The sequence below is a fragment of the Jaculus jaculus genome, chromosome 12 (assembly GCF_020740685.1).
Source record: "Jaculus jaculus isolate mJacJac1 chromosome 12, mJacJac1.mat.Y.cur, whole genome shotgun sequence".
Lineage (NCBI taxonomy): Eukaryota > Metazoa > Chordata > Mammalia > Rodentia > Dipodidae > Jaculus > Jaculus jaculus.
The window spans coordinates 22925517-22947576 of record NC_059113.1 but is presented as its reverse complement, the minus strand read 5'-3'; the positions used below and the strand labels follow the sequence as shown (position 1 = coordinate 22947576).

At 48.2% G+C, this 22060-nt stretch overlaps 2 protein-coding genes across 2 annotated transcripts in view; one reads left to right on the top strand and one right to left on the bottom strand.

Annotated features, from left to right (window-relative positions):
• Adgra2 (adhesion G protein-coupled receptor A2) overlaps positions 1-6189 on the top strand; it is a 42932-nt gene extending 36743 nt beyond the window's left edge. Inside the window, exons 14-19 of the mRNA XM_045130655.1 lie at positions 768-967; positions 1694-1821; positions 2105-2228; positions 2707-2852; positions 3357-3446; positions 3628-6189. Of these exons, the coding sequence (XP_044986590.1) occupies positions 768-967; positions 1694-1821; positions 2105-2228; positions 2707-2852; positions 3357-3446; positions 3628-4900 (1961 nt within the window). The 3' untranslated portion in view covers positions 4901-6189. The remainder of the gene's footprint in view (positions 1-767; positions 968-1693; positions 1822-2104; positions 2229-2706; positions 2853-3356; positions 3447-3627) is intronic.
• Positions 5959-10551, bottom strand: Brf2 (BRF2 RNA polymerase III transcription initiation factor subunit). The gene is made up of 4 exons (XM_004671489.2): positions 10327-10551; positions 9588-9647; positions 8309-8630; positions 5959-7325 (listed from the first exon to the last, which is right to left on the bottom strand). The coding sequence occupies exons 1-4, from the start codon at positions 10475-10477 to the stop codon at positions 6626-6628; spliced, it is 1233 nt and encodes a 410-aa protein (XP_004671546.1). The 5' UTR covers positions 10478-10551; the 3' UTR covers positions 5959-6625.
• Between the last annotated feature and the right edge of the window lie 11509 nt (positions 10552-22060).

Genomic DNA, 22060 nt, shown 5'->3' with positions numbered 1-22060 from the left:
TGCACATCAAGCCTCTATGGTTTCGCATCATAACATCTACCTGTTGCCATGCCTTTCTCAGCACCTGAAAGTGTTGCTGTCAGTACTCCCTTCTAGTACCTTCCTTCTTCTAGAATAGCCTCTTTCCAATCTGGGTGGAAACACTTGCTGAGTATCTGGCAGGTGCCAGTCTGTGTTGGGGTGAAACACACCCATGCAGAGAGCTGTGTCCTTGTCCTTGAAGAGCATACACATTTGCAGAGATGACTGAACAAGTCACTGTAAGCAAGCAGCAGTACAAGTTGCTCGAGGGTAGTTATGAGGTTCAGCTGAACCTAGTTAGGGGCCAGGGGGGGGGTCTTCCTTGAGAACTGAAAGATAAGTATCCTGAGGAAGGGGCAGAGTCAGTGTTAGTAGCCACATGGGTTGACAGAGGTGTGTGTGTGTCTCCGGGGTTGGTCTATGTGACCCGTGTTACAGGCATGTTCCCCTTACCACCTGTCCTTAATTCTTCTCTTAAACTCTCTTGCCCCTCCATTCCTCCTTCCCGATGTGCTGTCTGTCCTTCTGAGGTGACCTTTTTCTCTTTCTATGTTAGCGCTGCAGCCCAAGTCCTCTCTCAGAGCACACATCGCCTCTCATTGGACATTAGAGCAGGCTGTCGTCCCAGGTCTAGACCTCCCATGTCCAAGTCCAACTCCATCCCCACCCCAGGCTAACAGTGTAACAGCCCCTGCTTAGCCCCCTGCTAGGCAGGTGTGTCTACTTGGACTTCCCTCTCCCTGCAGGTGGCTGTGGTGTGGGAAACCTGACGGAGCCAGTGGCTGTTTCACTACGGCACTGGGCTGAGGGGGCCGACCCCATGGCAGCTTGGTGGAACCAGGAAGGGCCAGGGGGCTGGAGCTCTGAAGGCTGCCAGCTCCGCTCCAGCCAGCCCAATGTCAGCTCCCTGCATTGCCAGCACTTGGGCAATGTGGCCGTGCTCATGGTGGGTTTCATGGGGAGCGGAGAAGCAAGGGGACAAAATGTGTGGGAAGTGGGACTGAGGTACTCTGATCACTTGGGGCCACAGAGAAATACAGAAAGGACTTCGGCTTTGTTAATCTCCATTCCTGTCAGGATGGGAAATGGCCCTCTGGCTCCTCGCATGCCTCTTCATCTTTTAGGAGGCAGAGATGACTGATTCGCTCCTGTACCTCCTGAGACCCTTGCTTGTGTTATTGGTGTTTGAGATGGGGTCTCATGTAGCCTTGGTTGGTCATGAGGATGCTGAGGATGACCTTGAACTCCTGACCCTACTGTCTCTACCTCCTAAGTGCAGAGATTACAAGTGTGTACCACCATGCCCAGCCTGAGACCCAGATTTATAAAGGGGAGAAGCAATCTTGGAATATTTCCCGTCTCCCCTCCCCCACCCTCATGCCATTCGTTACCCAAACAACTTTTGCCCATACTGAGGAAACCTGTAGCACTGCCGCACAGCCTTTTCTCCTCACCACGGGGCATTGAAAAGAAGTCTCCAGAAAGGACAGTAGGAAGGGGCACAGGCCAGGGGACTGTCAGCCAGTGTCCCCTGAGGTTGGCTTGCTGAGTGGTCATCCCGGCACATCCATCCATGCTTGCCTGGATGGTCTAAGCACTCAGGTACAGAACTAAAGCTCGGGAGGAGGGAAACTGGCGAATCTGCTAAGTCCTCTTCTCTCTTCTTTCCTAGGAGCTGAGTGCTTTTTCCCGGGAGGCAGGGGGCTCCGGGGCTGGGCTGCATCCTGTTGTGTACCCCTGCACAGCCTTACTGCTGCTCTGCCTCTTCTCCACCATCATCACCTACATCCTTAACCACAGGTGGGAGTCGCTCCGGGAAAGCAGGGCGAGGGAGGAAGGCAGCCAGGTCTCACCACGGACCGGCAGGAGTTTCTTCCTCAGTCAGGTCCATATGAATTGCCAAGGCTCTGGGGTTGGAGGACACATCTTGGAAGATAAGACTGCCTTCATGTGACCTCATCACATTCACACACATGCCCCCAGATAATCTGCCTTGTCCTTTCGGCTCACCCAGTGGTCTGGAGATACTGTGGGCCTGACACTGAGTTAGATATCCCATTAATGAAAGCCTCTTTCTGGGCAGCTCCATCCATGTGTCCCGCAAGGGCTGGCACATGCTGCTGAATCTGTGTTTCCACATGGCCATGACCTCTGCTGTCTTTGCTGGGGGCATCACACTCACCAATTACCAAATGGTTTGCCAGGCGGTAAGAAGGGGCTAGGGATTCCAAAATGAGGGACTTCAGTCTAGGCATAGAGTAGGAGGGTAGACAGCAAGAAAAAAGGGCCATAGGAAAAGACCCCAGCTCCACTGTTCTCTGTGCCAGCCTTGGGGGGGGGGTACTGTGGAAAGCAACAGGAAGTGGTCAGAACCAAGTCTGAGAAAATGAGAGATGGAGCCTCAAAGGTGGAGGCTGGGGAAAGGACAATGGAGAGGTCGTGGGCTGGCCGACCAGCAATGCCCGATCCCAGAGAACTCCTGTGGTTGGAGGGAGCCCTGGGTGGAGGCAGAGAGGACAGCAGCAGGGCTGAGCAAGGCAAACACCTGGGTGATGGGGTGGGTAGAGAGCGCGAGCTGGGGTTGGGGCTGGAGACAGGGAGGCATGGGAACCTACGCGCTGCTGAGGTTCCAGGGTGGCCCGGTCAGCAGTGCAGACCCCAAGCCTCGGTGCCTCGACCCTGCAGGTGGGCATCACTCTACACTACTCTTCGTTGTCCACACTGCTTTGGATGGGGGTGAAGGCCCGCGTCCTTCACAAGGAGCTCACCTGGAGGGCACCCCCTCCACAAGAAGGGGATGCCACCCCACCTGGTCCCCGCCCCATGCTCCGGTAAGTGCTTTCTTATTGTCAGCTTTGTAATGGGAGGAGATTCATAGAAAGTGTAGCAAAGCTCCTGGGGGTGGGCGCAGGTTCTCTGGAGGGGAGTTCACTCTCCAAATACAAGAGGCAAGGCTGTCATTGTAGCCAGGTGACACAGGACCTGGAGTGGGGTACGCTGTGCTGGCTTCTCAGGCATGACAAGGATAGGGAAGGTGGTAACTTCATAGGACACTGGGCAGGGATCCCAATAAAACTGACATCTCTGAGTCCTGCACGGTTTAAGGCTGGAGAGAACAGTTCTGACTCCTGACCCTTGGAATTGTCTTGGCCAAGGTCTAGAGGGAGCAGCCCTGCTCTTTGGGGCCCTAGTACATCCCTGGTTTAAAAGGAAAAACTCCCAACAGATTGAGAGAATAAAGGAAGGGACAGCGACACCAAGTGGAAGGTTCTGAGCACTTGGTTCTTAACTTCCATTGCCCCATCTCTCTGACCTCCGAACCCAACACTCCCCAGGTTCTATTTGATTGCTGGAGGGATCCCCCTCATAATCTGTGGCGTCACGGCTGCGGTCAACATCCACAACTACCGGGACCACAGTCCCTAGTGAGCACCCCTCCCTCCCGCACCTATCGCCACTGTCGGTCTGCCCCAAATCTTTGCACTGCCAGGGAGCCCGTGCATGCCGAGCCAGCCCCTGCCTCTCCACTCCCCGTATCCCGTCTCACCCATCACCCGTCCCCTCCGCAGCTCCCCTTCCTCATCCACCGCCTCTGTCTTCCCTCAGCTGCTGGCTGGTGTGGCGTCCGAGCTTGGGTGCTTTCTACATCCCGGTGGCCTTGATTCTGCCGGTCACCTGGATCTACTTCCTGTGTTCGGGGCTGCACTTAAGGAGTCATCTGGCCCAGTGCCCAAAGGGAGGCAACAGCAGGCTTTCCCTGGAGCCAGGAGAAGAACTGAGGAGTCCCGCCAGGCTCCGGGGCGGCGGGGCCCTCCTGAGTGACTCGGGTTCCCTTCTGGCCGCGGGCAGCGCTGGGACGGGGACGCCGGCGCCCCGGGAGGACGGGGACGGTCTGTATTCCCCGGGGGCGCAGCTGGGGGCGCTCGTGACCACACACTTCCTGTACCTGGCCATGTGGGCGTGCGGGGCTCTGGCCGTGTCCCAGCGCTGGCTGCCCCGCGTGGTCTGCAGCTGCCTGTACGGGGCGGCCGCCTCGGCCCTGGGCCTCTTCGTCTTCGCGCACCACTGCGCCCGGCGCACGGACGTCCGCGCCTCCTGGCGCGCCTGCTGTCCCCCGGCCGCCTCGGCCTCCCGAGCCCCGCCGCGGGCGCTGGCCCCGGCTTCGGAGGACGGCTCCCCCGCGCCGGGCGAGGGGCCCGCCTCCCTCACGTCCTCCCCCGGCGGCGGCAGCGGCGGCGGCCGCGGGCCGCCCGGGGCCCCCTGCAAACTCACCAACCTGCAGCTGGCCCAGAGCCAGGCGTGCGAGGCCGGGCTGGCGGCCCGCGAGAACGGAGAGCCGGACTCCACGGGCTCCCGGGGCAGCCTCGCCGCCCGCCACGCCAACAACCTGCACCACGGGCGCCGCGCGCACAAGGGTCGGGCCAAGGGGCACCGCGCCGGGGAGGCGGGCGGCAGGAGCCCGCTCCGGGCCCTGCGCGCGGGGGCGGCCGCCGGCGCGCCCGAGCTGCTGTCCAGCGAGAGCGGCAGCCTGCGCCACAGCCCCTCCGACAGCTACCTGGGCAGCAGCCGCAACAGCCCCGGCGCCGGCCTCCCGTTCGACGGCGAGCCCGTGCTCACGCCGTCGGAGGGCAGCGACGCCAGCGCCGCCCCGTTCCCCGAGGCCGGGCGGCCCGGGCCGCGCTGCAGCGCCAGCCGCGACAACCTCAGGGGCGGCGCGCTGGAGAAGGAGAGCAAGCGCCGCTCGTACCCGCTCAACACCGCCAGCCTCAACGGTGCCCCCAAGGGGGGAAGGTATGAGGACGCCGGCGTGACCGGGGCAGAGGCCGCGGGGGGCTGCTCTATGAAGACTGGCCTCTGGAAAAGCGAGACTACCGTCTAGGGCGAGGACAGCCCGGGCACTCGTTACCCCAGCTCCTCCCGGGCCATCAGAGACGTCTCGTGGGACGTCAGTTGGCTGGAGGTGGCCTTGCTGATGTCAGGCTGCTCCGGGGCTCACCGGCTCTAAGTCCTGAGGCTGGGGAAAGAACAGGCGGATGTTTGCCACGTGCCTGGAGGGTCACCCTTCTGCAGTAGGGACAATCTCAGAAATCGCTCAAACTGGGTTTGACGGCCAGGGGTGATCCGTGAATGGAGTGGAAAGGCCCAGCCCCAGGAGGGCTCAGGAAAACAGGTGAGGAGAGGAGCCCGAGAATCCAGTTCACTGCCTAGATCCCAGGCCTAACCCCAGGGAGCCATCCTAGGAGATGAGCCAGGTGCCAGGCCCGGTGGGAGTAGCAGGTGCTGCTTTTCAGGTTAACTATGCAAGCGGAGTCCTCTGGGAGGGGAGCAGACATCCTCAGTGGAGTTGGTGTACAAACCCTACAGCAGTATTCAGAAGAAAGCCGGAGCCCAAGGAACACGCTGTAGGGTTGACCTGAGCAAAGGAGGGAGTGGGTACTTGGCTTAGGCTCAGCCTGTAAGCAATGCTAACAGTAGCTCCGCCACAGGCCGTAGGTGTCCAAGCACTGTTCAATTACAAATCTGGTCCCAGCTTCCCAAGACATTGGGGGAAGGAATGCCTCGGTAGGCCTTATGGGAACCATACCAATCTGATTTCTAACTCGACAGTAAGGAGGAACCTCCAGAGTGTCAGTTTTTCAAGTCGGAAGTGAACCAAACCCCGAGGCAGCAGCTAGGGTCCTGGCTGTTCGAGGGTCTGTGGCCTTACTACTTCTAAAATTGCAGTGTCCAACTTTTCCCCAATGACAGTGCAATCACCAGGCTTCTAGCACAGGACCACCTGGAAGTACAGGGAACCCTGGGCTTTGTGAAGAGCCACAGGGAACCCTCCCTCAGTGTCACCCAGGTCTGGTCCGGTGGAGAGGACATGAAGGAGGGGAGGAGCCCATGCTCCCTGAGATGGGTCCTGTTATTTATGCTTGCTGCACAAGACGACAGTAGAAGAAAAAGCTTTGTATTATTTTTCCACATATGCTGGCTGCTGTTTACACACCCTGCCAATGCCTTAGCACTGGAGAGCTTTTTGCAATACGCTGGGGAAAGGGGAGGGAGGGAATGAAAAGTGCCAAAGAAAACATGTTTTTAAAAGCTTGGGTTTTATACAATAGAATTTTTCTAGCAGATGCCTCTTGTTTTAATATATTAAAATTAAAGCCCTTCGAGCTGTAACTAGTCCACACAAATGCTCCTTTTGTTAATGAGGTCGAGGATTGCAAGATACAAACTCGCTAGTGCCTATAACAAAGGGCCCAGAATTCCTCAGCTTCTGCTCTTCTGTGGGTTGGCACCATTAGGATGCCAGCTGCTTCCTAGGCAATGTTTAATTAAACCAGGCCAAAAGGTGCCTGCATTTCCCTCAGCAATCTTAGGAAGAAAGCCTTAGTACAGAATACAGACAGGTAACTTGCTCCCGCGCACCAAGGGACAGGACCCTCCCAACAAGGCTCCCTGCACTCCCAATTTCTACCTTAGGACCTAGGTCCAACTGACTGCAGGGCCACTTCTGATTCCTTAACACAAGAACAGCAATATCCAAAGGGCCACACACACTTAGTCCCTGGCCTATCAAGCTGCAGTTAAGCCAAATGCCCCTAATGAGTGAGCATCAAGAAGGGCTGGGGACACTTATGGCAGCCCGGGCCTTCTCAAAGTCCCTAACTTCTTGAGGGGTACGCAAATACTGTTCTATTTCACTATCAGAAATGTCCTCATCTCCTGTTACTGTGGAGACAGGGGGTGTAGGCTGTGCCTGCTTTGGGGACTTCAACATGCAGGGTGGGAGGAGAAGGGAAGGACTGGCTGGTCGCTTCCCCTTGGGCAAACTGAAGGAGTCAAGCCCCACCTCTTCTCCCCGTCCTTGCTCCGGTGTCTTCTCCTGGGTTTCCAGTTCTGCAGTTCCATCTCGAAAAGCCATGCGAAGCAGCATGTGGCGGTGCTTGAGCAGGTCACCAATGTGCTTTACTACAGACCGCTTATCGAGTTTCAAAACCTGCAACCAGGCCAGCTGCTTAGCCATCTGTAACAGAATACCCAGTAGTTCCTGGAGACGGGACACAGCAGGGTAGGGCAGGTCCACATTCGCCAATTTACAGAACCGAGCAAGTGAACATGTTAGTCGATCAGAAGGCCGCAGAGACTGCCACGCCAGGAAGGTGGCTGCAGTGACAACAGGCAAGGGATGCCGCCCGGTCACCAGCCACGCCTCATTTGCCAGCTCCACCAACTGCAAGGTTCGAGAAAGCATCTTCTCTTGGTCTTCTATGTACTTGGCTGGCACTGACGGGGAAGCGTGGAACAGTCTGAAGCTGGAACAACCAAAAGGAAAGTCAGGTCAATGACAGGCTGCTATTGCAAGATGAGGAAGGGCAGCCCACTATACATGAGGAAGTTGTTCTAACCTGGGGACACTCAAGTTCACTGGGGAGCAGGTTCAAAGCATTGAGATAAACCTGGCAGGTGTTTTGCTTGAAGGACAGAAGCAAGCAGCAGTGTACTAACATCACTGAGCACCTCCCTGCCAGCGGTGATAATGAACGTAGAATAAGTGCTCCTTATTCCACATTTATTAAAGCTGAAAACTTGCCCTTGTCCACCGTAACCAAGCTTCAACAATCATTGTTGGTTTTTTTTCCGACAGTGACTCACTATGTAGCCCACACTGGCCTACAACTCCTGATCATCCTGTCTCAGGTTTCCTAGTGCTGGGATTAAGGGTGTGTATAATACCACACCTGGCCAGCCAGTGCATTTCTTTAAGTATACCAGTTGGGCTATATATGGTGGTGCTTGCTTGTAATCCCAGCACTAGGCAGATGAAAGCAGCAAGACCAGGAGTTCAAGGCCAGTTTTTAATCTTGTTCTTCCATTAATTAATATCCTTTAAGCTCCATTTGTAAGTAATCCTGCTAAAGCAGGGCTGCTGCACTCAGCAAGACACACAGCTCCTGCCATGCATCTCAGCAGCCCTATGCTAAGGTTGGCAGCTAATTTTCTATATCACACAGTGCTGTGAAGGAAAAGGAATTTGAAAAGCATAGCATTCTGGAAACATACAGTGTTGTCAACCTTGTTAGTGGTAGGCACAGGATAGGAAGAATGCTTTCCTCCCATATCCTCTGATGAAACCAGCCACAGGTTGGGTGTGGTGGCGTATGCCTTTAATCCCAGCACTGGGAAAAGGCAGAGGTAGAAGGATCTCAAAAAAAAGAAAAGAAAATAAGAAAACAGCCACGGGTGAAAGCATGCACCTATCAGGATACATCTATGTCAGTGTCTCTTAGGCAGGTACCTGCTACAGTAGGTCTTCACCAAGTCAGCCAAACACAGAGATGGCACATCCAGCCCCAGCAGCTTCACAATCTGCATGTAGGTGCCAGAAAACACATCCAGATCTGCATATAGTAGGGTGCAGATTGCTCCCATGGTTAGGGGCCAGTTATGCTGCCGGCAGGTGATCAAAACACAGCATCCTACCAGCACTTCCTTCTTCTGCAGCCTAGCAGCACGGATGCCCGACAGCCGGTATGCTTTCTGGTAATAGGCAATTGCTGTGTCTTCAAATGTAGGTGGCAACTTCAGAACTCGACAAAGGTCTTTCACTCGGCAAAGGCCTAGGAAAAACCACAAGTACAGGGGTCAAAGGAAGTAGAGTATAGCTACTAGCAAGTTCTGCTAGGATTTATGTGTATTTTGCTGAATTTATCACAGATATTAAATGGACATATAACTTGCTTCTCTGTATAACAGGCGTTTTGGTGTAGTCACTTCTTTTGTGGTGCCAAGGCTCAACTCAAGTCCTCAGGCACGCTAGGCAAGCTCTTTTAATACTGAGCTACACACCTAACCCCAGTATAGCTGTTCTAAAGATGCATTTGTAGAAAGAGGTCACATTCATCCCACCACTTTTTGGGGGACTGATTTGTTTCATGGTGAAACCATTTTTTTTTTTTTAATTTAGCATTGGAGATGGAACCCCTGGCCTCACATAAGCTAAACACACACTCTACCAGCTCACCAGGCTCTTTGAGGCTACCTTAAACTTTATGCAGACCTAAACCTTATACTGAATTGCTACAACTATCAGAACCATCTCCCAACATTTACTTCTCTTTTTTCTGGTTTTTGAGACAGGGCCACTCAGTCATACAAACTGGTTTCAAACACTCCACCCTCCTGTCTACACCTCCTGAGTGCTGGGATTACAGGTATGCACCACCATGTGCAGCTCCTCTAGCCTTTATTTCTAATTACTGATCTTTTCTAATCTACCTTAAACCAGTATACTTGGAACAAGAAAAGCACACAAATGGACTAGGCTGTCAACATAATTTTCATTCTTTAAATTTCTATTTATTCATTATTATAAAGAGAATGGGCACGCTGTGGCCTCTTGCTGCTGTAAATGAACTCCAGACACATGTACTTTGTGCATCTGGCTTTATGTAGGTACTGGGGAATTGAACCCAGGCTGTCAGGCTTTGTGAGCAAGTGCCTCGAACTGCTGAGCCATCCCTCCAGCCCCCATAATTTTGCTTAAAGCCACTGTGTAGTAAAAAGTTTCTTCTCACCTCGTTGCTGGCTGCGACTAACTTGTTCATGTTCCCCAGTGCTTCGGGAATATGTTACTTCTGTAAGATAATAAACAAACAGAACACTTAACGTTTATCCTTCAACCCCTTGCCCTCCCACCACACAAGTCATTGGGAGAGAGAAAGAGAAAGGGAGAGGTATTAGTACGCACCTGCTCTCTATCTTACAGATGATACTCTATTCTTATAAAGGCCTTCTCTCCTCACACTTCTCCTCTCCCCTCTGGTACTAAGGACTGAATATGAAGGGCAAAGGCACGGTCACTGAGCTACATCCCCAGCACCCATCTGGTTATCCATAGCCAACACATTTACAGAGGAAGATCAGGATTGCACTAAAGAAGTTCCAATTACTCCAATCTTCTCCTGTACAACTGGTCAGGGGCTAGGGGACAGTGCAGGAAAAAAGAGTGAGTTTTGTTGTTGTCTTGCCAGGCTAAACACTTTGGATACTGGTATTATAATCCTAAAGAACCCACAATTCCTCAACACTGGCCAGCCCGAGCAATATGAGGGGAACAATTTCTGCTTCACTTACTGACCACTTACTATATGCCAGCCACCGCACTAAGCACTGGGGAAACCGAATGAACGGTAGTCCGCGACCTCATTTGTTTACTTTAGGCGGGATCCTTCCATATTTAACTGTGCGCTTGAGCAGGAAAACCAGCGAGAGGAATCTAGTTTTAAGCAGCGAGAAAGGGCAGACACAGGTTACCTCTGAGGTTGCCCTCGTCACTGAAGGTGGTGGTAAGGACCCCTTCGGTGACCACGCAGCCGCAGTCCGAGCACACCAGCTGGTTCTGAGAATAGTGCGAGTCTTCCACGAGCTCGGAAGAGCCACAGTCGGGGCAGCTTCCGCCCGGCATCTCACCATTTACCCAGCGCCGTCGTAGCCTTCGGGAGCCCACTCCTAAAAACGCAGCGCAGCCGTAGCAGGAACTAGGAGGGACCTCTATAAGGCATGCACCTCTCGCTCTTCCGGCCAGCTGGACAACCGGCGCTTTTAAGTGGTTGCGTCCGCCGCGCGGCTGCGTGCCGTGTGATCTTCTCTTACAGGCTCGAGTAGAAACAAGCGCTAGGAAGAGAGGTTCCGGCCTGAACTGAGTTTCAGGTTGTCTCCTGCCTCAGACCATACTGGGAGTTGAATTTCGGTCTTCTTTCCACCTAAATGGACACATATCACAGACAGGAATAAATTGGTGATGTATGTGTTTGTGTGTGTGTGTGTGTGTGTGTGTGTGTGTGTGTGTGTGTGTGTGTGTGTGTGTGTATGTTACAGCTTATTGGTTTGTAGCCCAGGCTGGCCTAGAATTCCTAATCTTTCTGTCTCTGCCGTCTTTTTCTTCTTCTTCCTTTTTTCTATTTTGGTTTTTCGAGGTACGGTCTCACTCTAGCCCAGGCTGACCTGGAATTCACTATAAAGTCTCAGGGTGGCCTTGAACTCACGGCAATCCTCCTACCTCTGCCTCCCGGGTGCTGGGATTAAAGGTGTGCGCCACCACGCCAGGCCTTGCCTCTGCCTTCTTAGTGATGAGATCACAAGGCATATGTTTCTTTGCCTGGTCCATCCTCTTCTTTTGTTATTGTTTGTTTTTTTCGAGGTAGATTCTCACTCTATCCCAGGCTGACTTGGAACTCACTCAGTCCCAGGGCCTAGGACTCACAGTGGATCCTCCTACCTCCGCCTCCCGAATGCTGAGATTAAAGGCATGCACCACCATGCCCGGTATAAAAATTTTTATTTGCAAGTACAGAAAGAATGACTGAATATGCCAGGGCCTCCTTCCATTGCAAATGAACTCCAGATGCATGAGTCATCCTGTGCATCTGGCATTATGTGGGTACTGGGGATTCAAACCCTGGCCACCAGAGATTACAAGCAAGTGCCTTTAACCACTGAGCTATATCTTCAGCCCTTCCATCCTCTTTTTAAAATGCTAAAGAAGCCGGGCGTGGTGGCGCACGCCTTTAATCCCAGCACTTGGGAGGCAGAGGTAGGAGGATTGCCGTAAATTCGAGGCCATCCTGAAACTCCATAGTGAATTCCAGGTCAGCCTGGGCTAGAGTGAGACCCTACCTCAAAAAAAAAAAAAAAAAAAAAAAAAGCTAAAGAATTGGTTCCCAGTTCTCCCCCCCACCCCAGTAAAGAATGTTGATTTAGCCACAATAGAAAGTACATCACTCAGGCCAGGCATGGTGGTGCACGCCTTTAATCCCAGCACTTGGGAGGCAGAGGTAGGAGAATCGCCTTGAGTTCAAGGCCACCGCGAGACTACAGAGTTAATTCCAGGTCAGCCTGGACCAGAGTGAGACCCTACCTCGAAAAACCAAAAAAAAAAAAAAAGAAAGTACATCACTCAGAGGCAAGAGGGCAGTAAATTGTTATTACCAGAGCTGCTTCCCCAGCAAGTTGTTTCCTCTCTTTGAAGGCGGTTTTTCTTAACTTTAAAATGAGGGAGCTTAAATAAATAAGTAAATAAATAAAATGAGGGAGCTTAATTGAAATCTGTTGTGGCAAATGTAGATGCCTTCAGACACCTGACATCTTTGGATGAAAGAATAAAGAGTAGTGAGGCTTTTGGCAAAGTGGGGGATCCTAGCAGATTTTTCTGTAATGAAAACCTTGAGCTCTAAATTGGGCATGATGGTACATACTTGTAATCCCAGAACTCGAAAGGTGGAGGCAGAAGGATTAGAAGTTACAGGCCAACCTGCCCTATATGAGACTGTCTGAAAACACCGAAATAATAGCAATAATAATAATGAATAACTTAATTAATTAAATAAAACTTTGACCTTTAAGACCATCCAAAATTCTGACTCCAGAGTTATTAGCTTGGTATAGATCAAAGAATCTTTAGAAAAATTTTGCCTCCACTGAGGCTATTACAGAAACCAAGTTACAAAGTAGAAATGTTCTATGATCTGTTTTTAAAATATAATATTTATTCACTGGTGATGTTGAAAAGGCTCACGTCAGACTTAGTTCCCTAAACCTGCCCAGCAAAGTCCCAGTATAAGATAAAAGGGAGTCAGGATGTTAGTGATTACTTCTTGGTCCTTTTTTTTTTTTTTTTCTCATTTTTTCGAGGTAGGGTCTCACTGTAGCTCAGGCTGACCTGGAATTCACTATATAGTCTCAGGGTGGCCTTGAACTCGTGGTATCCTACCTCTGCCTCCCAAGTGCTGGGATTAAAGACGTGTGCCACCATGCCCAGCTACTTCTTGGTCCTTAGACTCAGCAGATGGCCATCTTCTGAAATGAGATGGAATCTGATGCCAAGGAGGAAATCGTAAATGCGTTTTTAGCACTTTTCCCTTTTAAAAAGTGAAAACAAACCCTCACACATTTTCGAAAACTAGTTCTGAAAATGTGGTGGAACAAAAACAAGTAGTGAAAATGGTATTTTAGGTATTGAGTTTAACCCACTTAGCGTTCCTCACAACTGTACCTTTCAAACGTGTGGCCAAGGTGACAATTCCAATCAGGCTACCATGACCATTAGGATTTGGAAAGGTATCCCAGGAATCTCCCATCAGAAAGTGGCATTGAGATCCAGAGATTTTTATTTTGCTGGTGTAGATAGGCATGTACTAAATGCATTTTTGCATTTGTAAAAACAGTTTTTCAACAAATGTAATACATGAGTTTACTTAAAAATACTTGGGCAGAGCCTAATGCTGCTGCAGTGTTTGTTGATGAAAAATGTAATGTGCTAAGGATGAAAATGCAACTTATAGAACCAAAGGAAGTAATTTCTGGTAGTATTTCAAATTGTCCTCTGAACAGGAATTTTCTTTCTTTCTTTCTTTTTTTTGTTTTTCGAGGTAGGGTTTTGCTCTAGCCCAGGCCGACATGGAACTCACTATGTAGTCTCAGGGTGGCCTTGAACTCACGGCAATTCTCTTACCTCTGCCTCCCAAGTGCTGGGATTAAAGGTGTGAGCCACCATGCCCAGCTGAACAGAAATTTTTATTTATTTATTTTCAAATTTTTATTAACAACTTCCATGATTGTAAAAAATACTCCATGGTAATACCCTCCCTTCCCCCACTTTCCCCTTTGAAACTCCATTCCAGGAATTTTTTAACAATACTCATTTTGACAAAATGAAGGTCAGTTCTTGAGATTTGTTCTAATCACTAAAGGATGAATTCAAAAACACCTTGTAATTTCATATGGAATTATTAAAATTAGCTTAATGGGTTATTGGTCTAATAAAGATGCTAGTATGTATTGGTTAGAATACATCTATTTCATTTTAAAATAATCCGTACACTACAGAATTTTCTTTTATTTGAATTTGGAGTCTAGTTGCTTTGCCAAATAAATGTATTATTTTCATAATGCAATAAAATATAAATTAGAACGTCAAAAATAAATAAATAGGGCTGGAGAGATGGCTTAGTGGTTAAGTGCTTGCCTGTGAAGCCTAAGGACCCCGGTTCAAGGCTCAGTTCCCCAGGTCCCACGTTAGCCAGATGCACAAGGGAGCGTATGCGTCTGAAGTTCATTTGCAGTGGCTAGAGGCCCTGGCGCACCCATTCTCTCTCTCCCCCTCTATCTGTCATTCTCTCTGTGTCTGTTGCTCTCAAATAAATAAATAAATAAATAATGAACAAAAAATATTTAAATAAATAAATAAATAAATAATATTTACTAACAGAGAGAGAAAGAATATGAGCATGGTAGGGCCTCCTGCCACTGCAGATGAACTCCAGACACATGCATCACTTTGTGCATATGACTTTATGTAGGCACTGGAAATTTGGACCTGGGCTCGCAGACTTTCAAGCAAGTGCTTTTCACCACTGAACCTTCCATCTCTCCAGCCCCTGCCATGGTCTTTTTGTTGTTTTTTTGTTTTAAGGCAGGGTCTCACTCTAGCCCAAACTGATCTGGAACTCACTCTGTAGGCCAGGCTGGCCTCAAACTCATGATGGGATTATAGGCATGAGCCACCACCCTGGCTTGTGCTATGGTGTTTTGTTTCCAAGGTAGGGTTCTCACTCTGCCTCAGGCTGGTCTGGAGTTTAAGGCCAACCTGGGCTATATAGTAAGTTCTAGGACATCCTGGGCTAAAAACAAAAAAAGAGGTCTGGGGAGATGGTTTCGTGGTTAAAAGTGTTTGTGAAGCCTGCTGGTCCAGGTTTGATTCTCCAAGTACCCATGTAAAGCCAGAAGCACAAAGTGGAGCATGCATCTGGAATTTGCAGCAGCAGGAGGCCCTGGTACACTCATATTCTCTCTCTCTCTCTCTTTCTCTGTGTGTGTGTTCAGAAATAATAAAAAATATTTTTAACAAAAAAAGAAAAGAAGTTCCTGTTCTTTATAAATTACCTACTCTTGAGTATTCTGTAATAATAGCACAGATTAGGATATGTTGGCTGAGTATGGTGGTGCACACCTTTAATTCCAGCACTTGGGAGGCAGAGGTAGGAGGATTATCATGAGTTCGAAGTCACCCTGAAACTACATAGTGAATTCTAGGTCAGCCTGGACTAGAGTGAGACCCGGCCCCGAAAAACAAAAACAAACAAACAAACAAAAAAAGATATATTGTGTATGACATATACATTTTAATATAAATTAAATGACCACAAGGAGTGTGTCTTGTGTTTGGGTTTATTCATTTATTCATTTGATAAGTTCATACATCTATATAAAGTATTTTGCTCATATTTAACCCCATTAATCTCCTTTATCCTCCTCCCACTCCTGTTGATCCTCTTCCTACTCTCAACTACACCCTCTTCTACTTTCATGGTGTGTGTGTGTGTGTGTGTGTGTGTGTGTGTGTGCGCGCGCGCGCGCGTGTGTGTGTGTGTGTGTATGTGTGATCCAAGGAGTGTAATTAGGGCTGCCTACCTAAGCATGGGCAATTTACCAATGACTACACAACTGAAGGGAAATTTCTCCTCAGAGAGAAGAGGGGTCCATGAGGTCGGCCATGAACTTGCTTCCTGAGGATAATCTTAAGCTCCTGATCTTCTTACATTCACTCCGAAAGTGCTGGGCTTATGGCTGGAGAGATTTCTCAGTGGTTAAGGCACTTGCCTGCAAAACCTAATGACCCGAGTTCAACTCCCCATGTAAATCCAGATGCACAAAGTGGTGCATGCATCAAGAGTTTATTTGCAGTGGGGCTGGAGAGATGGCTTAGTGGTTAAGCGCTTGCCTGTGAAGCCTAAGGAGCCCGGTTCGAGGCTCGGTTCCCCAGGTCCCATGTTAGCCAGATGCACAAGGGGGCGCACACGTCTGGAGTTTGTTTGCAGAGGCTGGAAGCCCTGGCGCGCCCATTCTCTCTCTCTTCCTCTATCTGCCTTTCTCTGTGTCTGTCGCTCTCAAATAAATTTTTAAAAAAATTAAGAAATAAAAGAGTTTATTTGCAGTGGCTAGAGACTCTGGTGCACCATACTCTCTCTGCTTGCAAATATATAAATAAATAAATAAATAAATAAATAAATAAATAAATAAATAAATAAAAATCTTTAAAAAATGGAAAGTGGGGCTGGAGAGATGGCTTAGCCATTAAGGCGTTTGCCTGCTAAGCCAAAAGACCTAGGTTCAACTACCCAGGACCCACATAAGCCAGATGCACAAGGGGACACATGCATCTGGAGTTTATTTGCAGTAGCTGGAGGCCCTGAATGCCATTCTTTTTTTTGGCTTCCGAAAATATTTTTTTTTTAAGTTTTTATTTATTTATTTGAGAGCGACAGACACAGAGAGAAAGACAGGTAGAGGGAGAGAGAGAGAATGGGCGCGCCAGGGCTTCCAGCCTCTGCAAACGAACTCCAGATGCGTGCGCCCCCTTGTGCATCTGGCTAACGTGGGACCTGGGGAACCGAGCCTCGAACCGGGGTCCTTAGGCTTCACAGGCAAGCGCTTAACCGCTAAGCCATCTCTCCAGCCCCGAAAATATTTTTTATTTTTTCTCAATTTTTATTAACATTTTCCATGATTATAGAAAGTATCCCATGGTAATACCTTCCCTCTCCTCTCCCCCACTTTCTCCTTTGAAATTCCATTCTCCGTCATATCCCCTCCCCATCTCAATCAGTCTCTCTTTTATTTTGATGTCATGATCTTTTCCTCCTCTCATGATGGTCTTGTGTAGGTAGTGTCAGGCACTGTGAGGTCATGGATATCCAGGCCATTTTATGTCTGGAGGGAGCACGTTGTAAGGAGTCCTACCCTTCCTTTGGCTCTCACATTCTTTCCGCCACCTCTTCGACTGAATGCCATTCTCTATCTGCCTCTTTCTCTCTCCTTCTCGCTCTCTCTCAAATAAACAAATAAAAATAAAAATTTTTTTAAGTTCTGTGATTTGAGGTGGGTACCACCATATCCAACAAAGATGATATTTTCATATAAAAAGTTCTAATTGTACTCACTAAGAGTAAATTTTTTAGGGATGGGGTATAGCTCAGTGGTAGAACATCTGCTTAAGTAGCCCAAGGCCTGGCACCACCAAAAACAAAACAAAGCAAAACAAACCTATTGTGCTATGTTGTCATGCTGGCTCCAAACTCCTGAGTTCAAGGGACCCTCCTGGTCATCAAAAATGTGGAACAAGGGGCTGGAGAGATGGCTTAGTGGTTAAGGTGCTTGCCTGCAAAGCCAAGGGACCTTGCTTTAATTCCCCAGGACCCACATAAGCCAGATGCACAAAGTGTCTCGAGTTTGTTTGCAGTGGCTGGAAGGCCTGGTGCACCCATTCTCTCTCTCCCCCTTTCCCTCTCTCAAATAAATAAAAATAAAATATTTTAAAAGAGAAAATGGGACACGTGTACACTACTATGCTTGGCAACAATCAAGATTTTTTTAAAGTTTTTATTTTGTTTTTTCATTAGAGAGAGAGAGATTGATTTTGGCAGAAAGCGGGGTGAGAGAGAGAATGGGTATGCCAGAGCCTCTACCCACTGCAAACGAACTCCAGACATATGTGCCACCCTGTACATGTGGTGTTTGTGGGTACTGGGAAATCGACCCTGAGTTCTCAGGCAAGTACCTGAACTGTTAAACCACCTCTCTAGCCCAATAATCAAGATTTATTAAACTATTTTTTTATTTACTTGCAAGGAGAGAGGGAGAATTTGATTAGGCAGGGCTGTCTCTTTTCTGAAGGAGGTATGATGAGAAGTGAGATACAAGAGGTCTCCCTCTGCCTTTAAAGAGACTGTAAGTTCACTGGATCACAGTGGAGAGCAGGGCTATAACCGACCATTGGTCTTCCTTGCTTCAGCAACCCTTCTTCTATATAATTTTAATTAGAAAGAAATGCTGTGCCTTACAAGAATTGTCTGCTCAGCAGTGCCTCTGGTTCACATGTGCTTCTTCTGGGTTCACAAGTACCCCTGAAGCCCCTCCTCCCTTAGTTCTGGGCCACAGAAATTCCTACACCTCAGACTATCCTCATGTTCAGTTTTCATTTTGTATTTATTATGCCCCTCAGTATCCTGAGCTGATGATGAATGTTCAGTTTTTTTGCACGTGTATGCACGAGCATCCATGTATGTAGGCATGCAAGCAAGCACTGTGTACATGGGCATGTGGAGGCCAGAGGTCAATGTTCAGTCTCTTCCTCTATCTTCCTGCCTTATATATTGGGTCTCTTATTGATCCCAGAGCTCCTTTACTGGGTTAGTTTAGCTGTCTTTCCACTTTCTGAGCACTGTGGTTACAGACACGTGCCACCAGGCCTGGCATTTAAGTGGGTCCTGAGCATCTGAACTCAGATCCTTACACTTGCATGGTAAGCAATTTACTAGCAGAGCCAGGTCCCTAGCCCCCTATGTTCAATTTCTTGATTACCTAGCACAAAAGCATCTGTTATTTTTTTCCTCCTCTCTTTTTGATTTTTTCTTTTTTCACGTAGAGCCTTGCCCTAGCCCAGGCTGACCTGGTATTTCCTGTGTAGTCTCAGGCTAGCCTTGACCTCACAGCAATCCTCCTACCTCTGTCTAACAAGTGCTGGGATTAAAGACATGAACCACCATGCCTGGAGCGCTCTCTCTTTTAACTTATTTTTTATTGACAATTTCAAAAATTGTAGACAATAACCCATGGTAATTCTCTCCCTCCCCCCACTTGCCCCTTTGAAACTCCACTCTCCATCATATCCCTTCCCACTTTCAATCAGTCTTTTACTTTGATGGCATGATCTTTTCTTCTTATTATGATGGTCTTGTGTAGGTAGTGTCAGGTACTGCAAGGTCATGGATATCCAGGCCATTCTGTGTCTGGAGGAGCACATTGTAAGGAGTCCTACCCTTCCTTTGGCTCTTACATTCTTTCCACCACCTGTTTCACAATGGACCCTGAGCCTTGAAAGATGTGATAGAGATACTGCAGTGTTGAGCACTCCTCTGTCACTTCTTCTCAGCATCATGGTACCTTCTGAGTCAACCCAAGGTCATTGCCATCTGAAAAGAGAAGTTTCGCTAACCAAAAATGAGAGTAGCATTAATATATAAGTGTGAACATTAAGAGAAGTGCTTACTGGGCAATTTGGTGAGCACAGTATATGCACTTAGGCAGGTACCAGCAGACGTTGCACCTCTAGGGCTCATGACTACCCTGGTTGTAGGTTTTCATTGTCAGGGATGCAGTGTGAATGTTTATTCTTTGCCATTATGTTTTTTTTTTCCTTTTTTTGTATTATGACTCAATTAAAAGACCTTGGATTGGGGCTGGAGAGATGGCTTAGTGGTTAAGGCGTTTGTCTACAAAGCCAAAGGACCCAGGCTCAATTACCCAGTACCCATGTAAGCCAGATGTACAAGTGGTACACGCGTCTGGAGTTCGTTTGCAGTGGCTAGAGGCCCTGGCTCGCCCATCCTCTCTCTGTGTCTGTTCTCTCTCTCTGCTTGCAAATAAATAATTTTTTTTTAAAGACCTTGAATTATGGGGATGTTTGAACATAATTTGAACATTGATAAAACTATGGGGACTTTTAAAGTTAGACTGAATGCATTGTATTTTATATCATGTACAGTTATCAGTTTATGGGGGCTAGGAGCAGGATGTGGTTGCTTGATTCAGATTTCCCCTATAAACTTAGGTATTCTGAATGCCAGCTGATGGAGATTTGGGAATTAACACCTCATGGAGGCAGTGTATTGTTGGGAGTGGGCTTGTTTCCCAGTTTCCCCTTGTCAGTGTTTGACACACTCTCCTCTTCCTGTTGTCCACCTAATGTTGGCCAGGGGGTGATGTCTATCCTCTTTTCATGCCATCATTTCCCCCTGCCATCATGGAGCTTCCCCTTAAGTCTGTAAGCCAAGATAAGTATTTTTTCCCCCACAAGCTGCTCTTGGTCAGGTGATTTCTGCCAGCAATGTGATCCTGAAAAGACTCAGACCAGGAATTCTAATCACCTTACCTGGAACTTTTTTCCAGGGGCCTGTGGATTATCTGGCCTGCTGAATTATGAAGACTCCATTTTCCTGCATCTCCTTGCCCCTAAAATAATTCTAGAGTAGAGGCTGGCAAACTTTTTCTGTAAAAGCCAGACAGCAAATATTTTATTTTTCAAGGACAAATAGGACTGTGCTATAACTATCTGAACCTGCTATTGTAAAGTCAGAATAACCACAGGCAGTATATAACATATGAGCATTCTATTACAAAAACAAATGAGCATGGCTATGCCCCAGTAAAATTTGATCTATGGACACTGAAATTTGAATTCCATGTAATTCTTTTGCTATACAAAGCTATCATTTTGATTTTTTAAACTATTTTTGAAATTTATTTATGAGAGAGAGAGTGTGTGTGTGTATGAGAAAGAGAGAGAGAGAGGGAGAATGGGCGCACCAGGGTGTCTAGCCACTGAAAATGAACTCTAGACACATGCACCACCATGTGCATCTGGCTTATGTGGGACCTGGAGAATCAAACCTGGGTTCTTAGGCTTCTTAGGCAAGCACCTTAACCATTACGCCATATGTCCAGCCCATTTTAATTTTTTTTGAAAAGTTTTTTTTTTTAATTAGAAAAAGAGAGAGAGAGGAAAAAGAGGCGGAGGAGCATGGGTATTCCTGGGCCTCCTGCCAATGAAAATGAACTCCAGATACATGTACCAGTTTGTACATCTGGATTTAGGTGGGTACTTGGGAATTGAACTCAGGCCATCAGGCTTTGTAAGCAAGTACCTTAACCACTTACCCAGCTTTCTAGCCCCTCATTTTGATTTTTTGTTTTTCTTTCAAGGTAGGGTCTCACTTTAGTCCAGGCTGACCTGGAACTCACTCTGTAGTTCCAGACTGCCCTGGAATCCTCCTAAGTGTTGGGATTACAGGTATGCACCACCATGCCCAGCTCATTTTTAATCTTTATTCATTAATGTGCAAGTTTCTTCAGCTTGAAAGCTATTCAAACACAGGTGGAAAGCCATAGTTTGCTGACCCCTTTCTAGATCTCTAAGTCAGGTAGGTTAGGAGGCTAAATACTAGCTTCTTTTTAAAATAGGAGATGGGGGAGACAGTGTCAATATTTTCCCTAAGCTGGTCTCAAATGCCTGGGCTGAAGCAATCCTCTTGCCTCAGGAATATTGGGCTTTTGCTGAGTAGCTGTGACTAGAGTTCCAGGCTACCATTCCCAGCTAACTCCTTACTTAGCTCTCAGGTATGACTTAGGCAAACTAAATTTCTAATACCTTTTCTTTTTTTATTTTATTATTATCATCTTTGTTTTGTTTTGTTTTTCGAGGTAGGGTCTCTGGTCCAGGCTGACCTGAAATTCATTATGTAGCCTCAGGGTGGCCTAGAACTCATGGTGATCCCCCTACCTCTGCCTCCCAAGTGCTGAGATTAAAGCATGTGTCACCACACCCAGGCAAGTTCTAAATCTAATCCTTGTCACTATCTATCTTGCCAAGAATTAGAAATAGTGGTTTAGTGCTTAGTGAGTGGGAAGGCCTTCCTTGTGGAGTGAAGGATTAGCCTGAAGGGAGCACTTAAAATACAAGGGCAGAAGCAGATTTTTCTCAACACTGAGGTGACTCTTTCCTAAACTCAGGATACAGGTTTCTGTGTGAGATAATAGAGACTCAGAAGGCTGCGGACATTTACTCTCAAGAGGTTTTTGCTGGGCGTGGTGGCGCACACCTTTAATCCCAGCAGAGGTAGGAGGATCGCCAAGAGTTCAAGGCCACCCTGAGACTACATAGTGAATTCCAGGTCAGCCTGAGCTAGAGAGTGAGACCCTACCTTGAAAAACTGAAAAACAAATAAACAAAAAATATTTTTTTGTCTTGGGAGATGCAGAGCAAACTCAGCCAGTTTGAGTCAGAAGTGATAGCTCACGCTATCCTGGAATGAAGGAACTAGAAACAAAGCCCCAGGCACAGGATCCATTTGTTCAGACTTTGGGCAAAACTTAAGGGCTGTTAGTCTCTGAGCTACCCCCCCCCCCCGGAAAAAAAGGGGTTAGGCTAAGACCT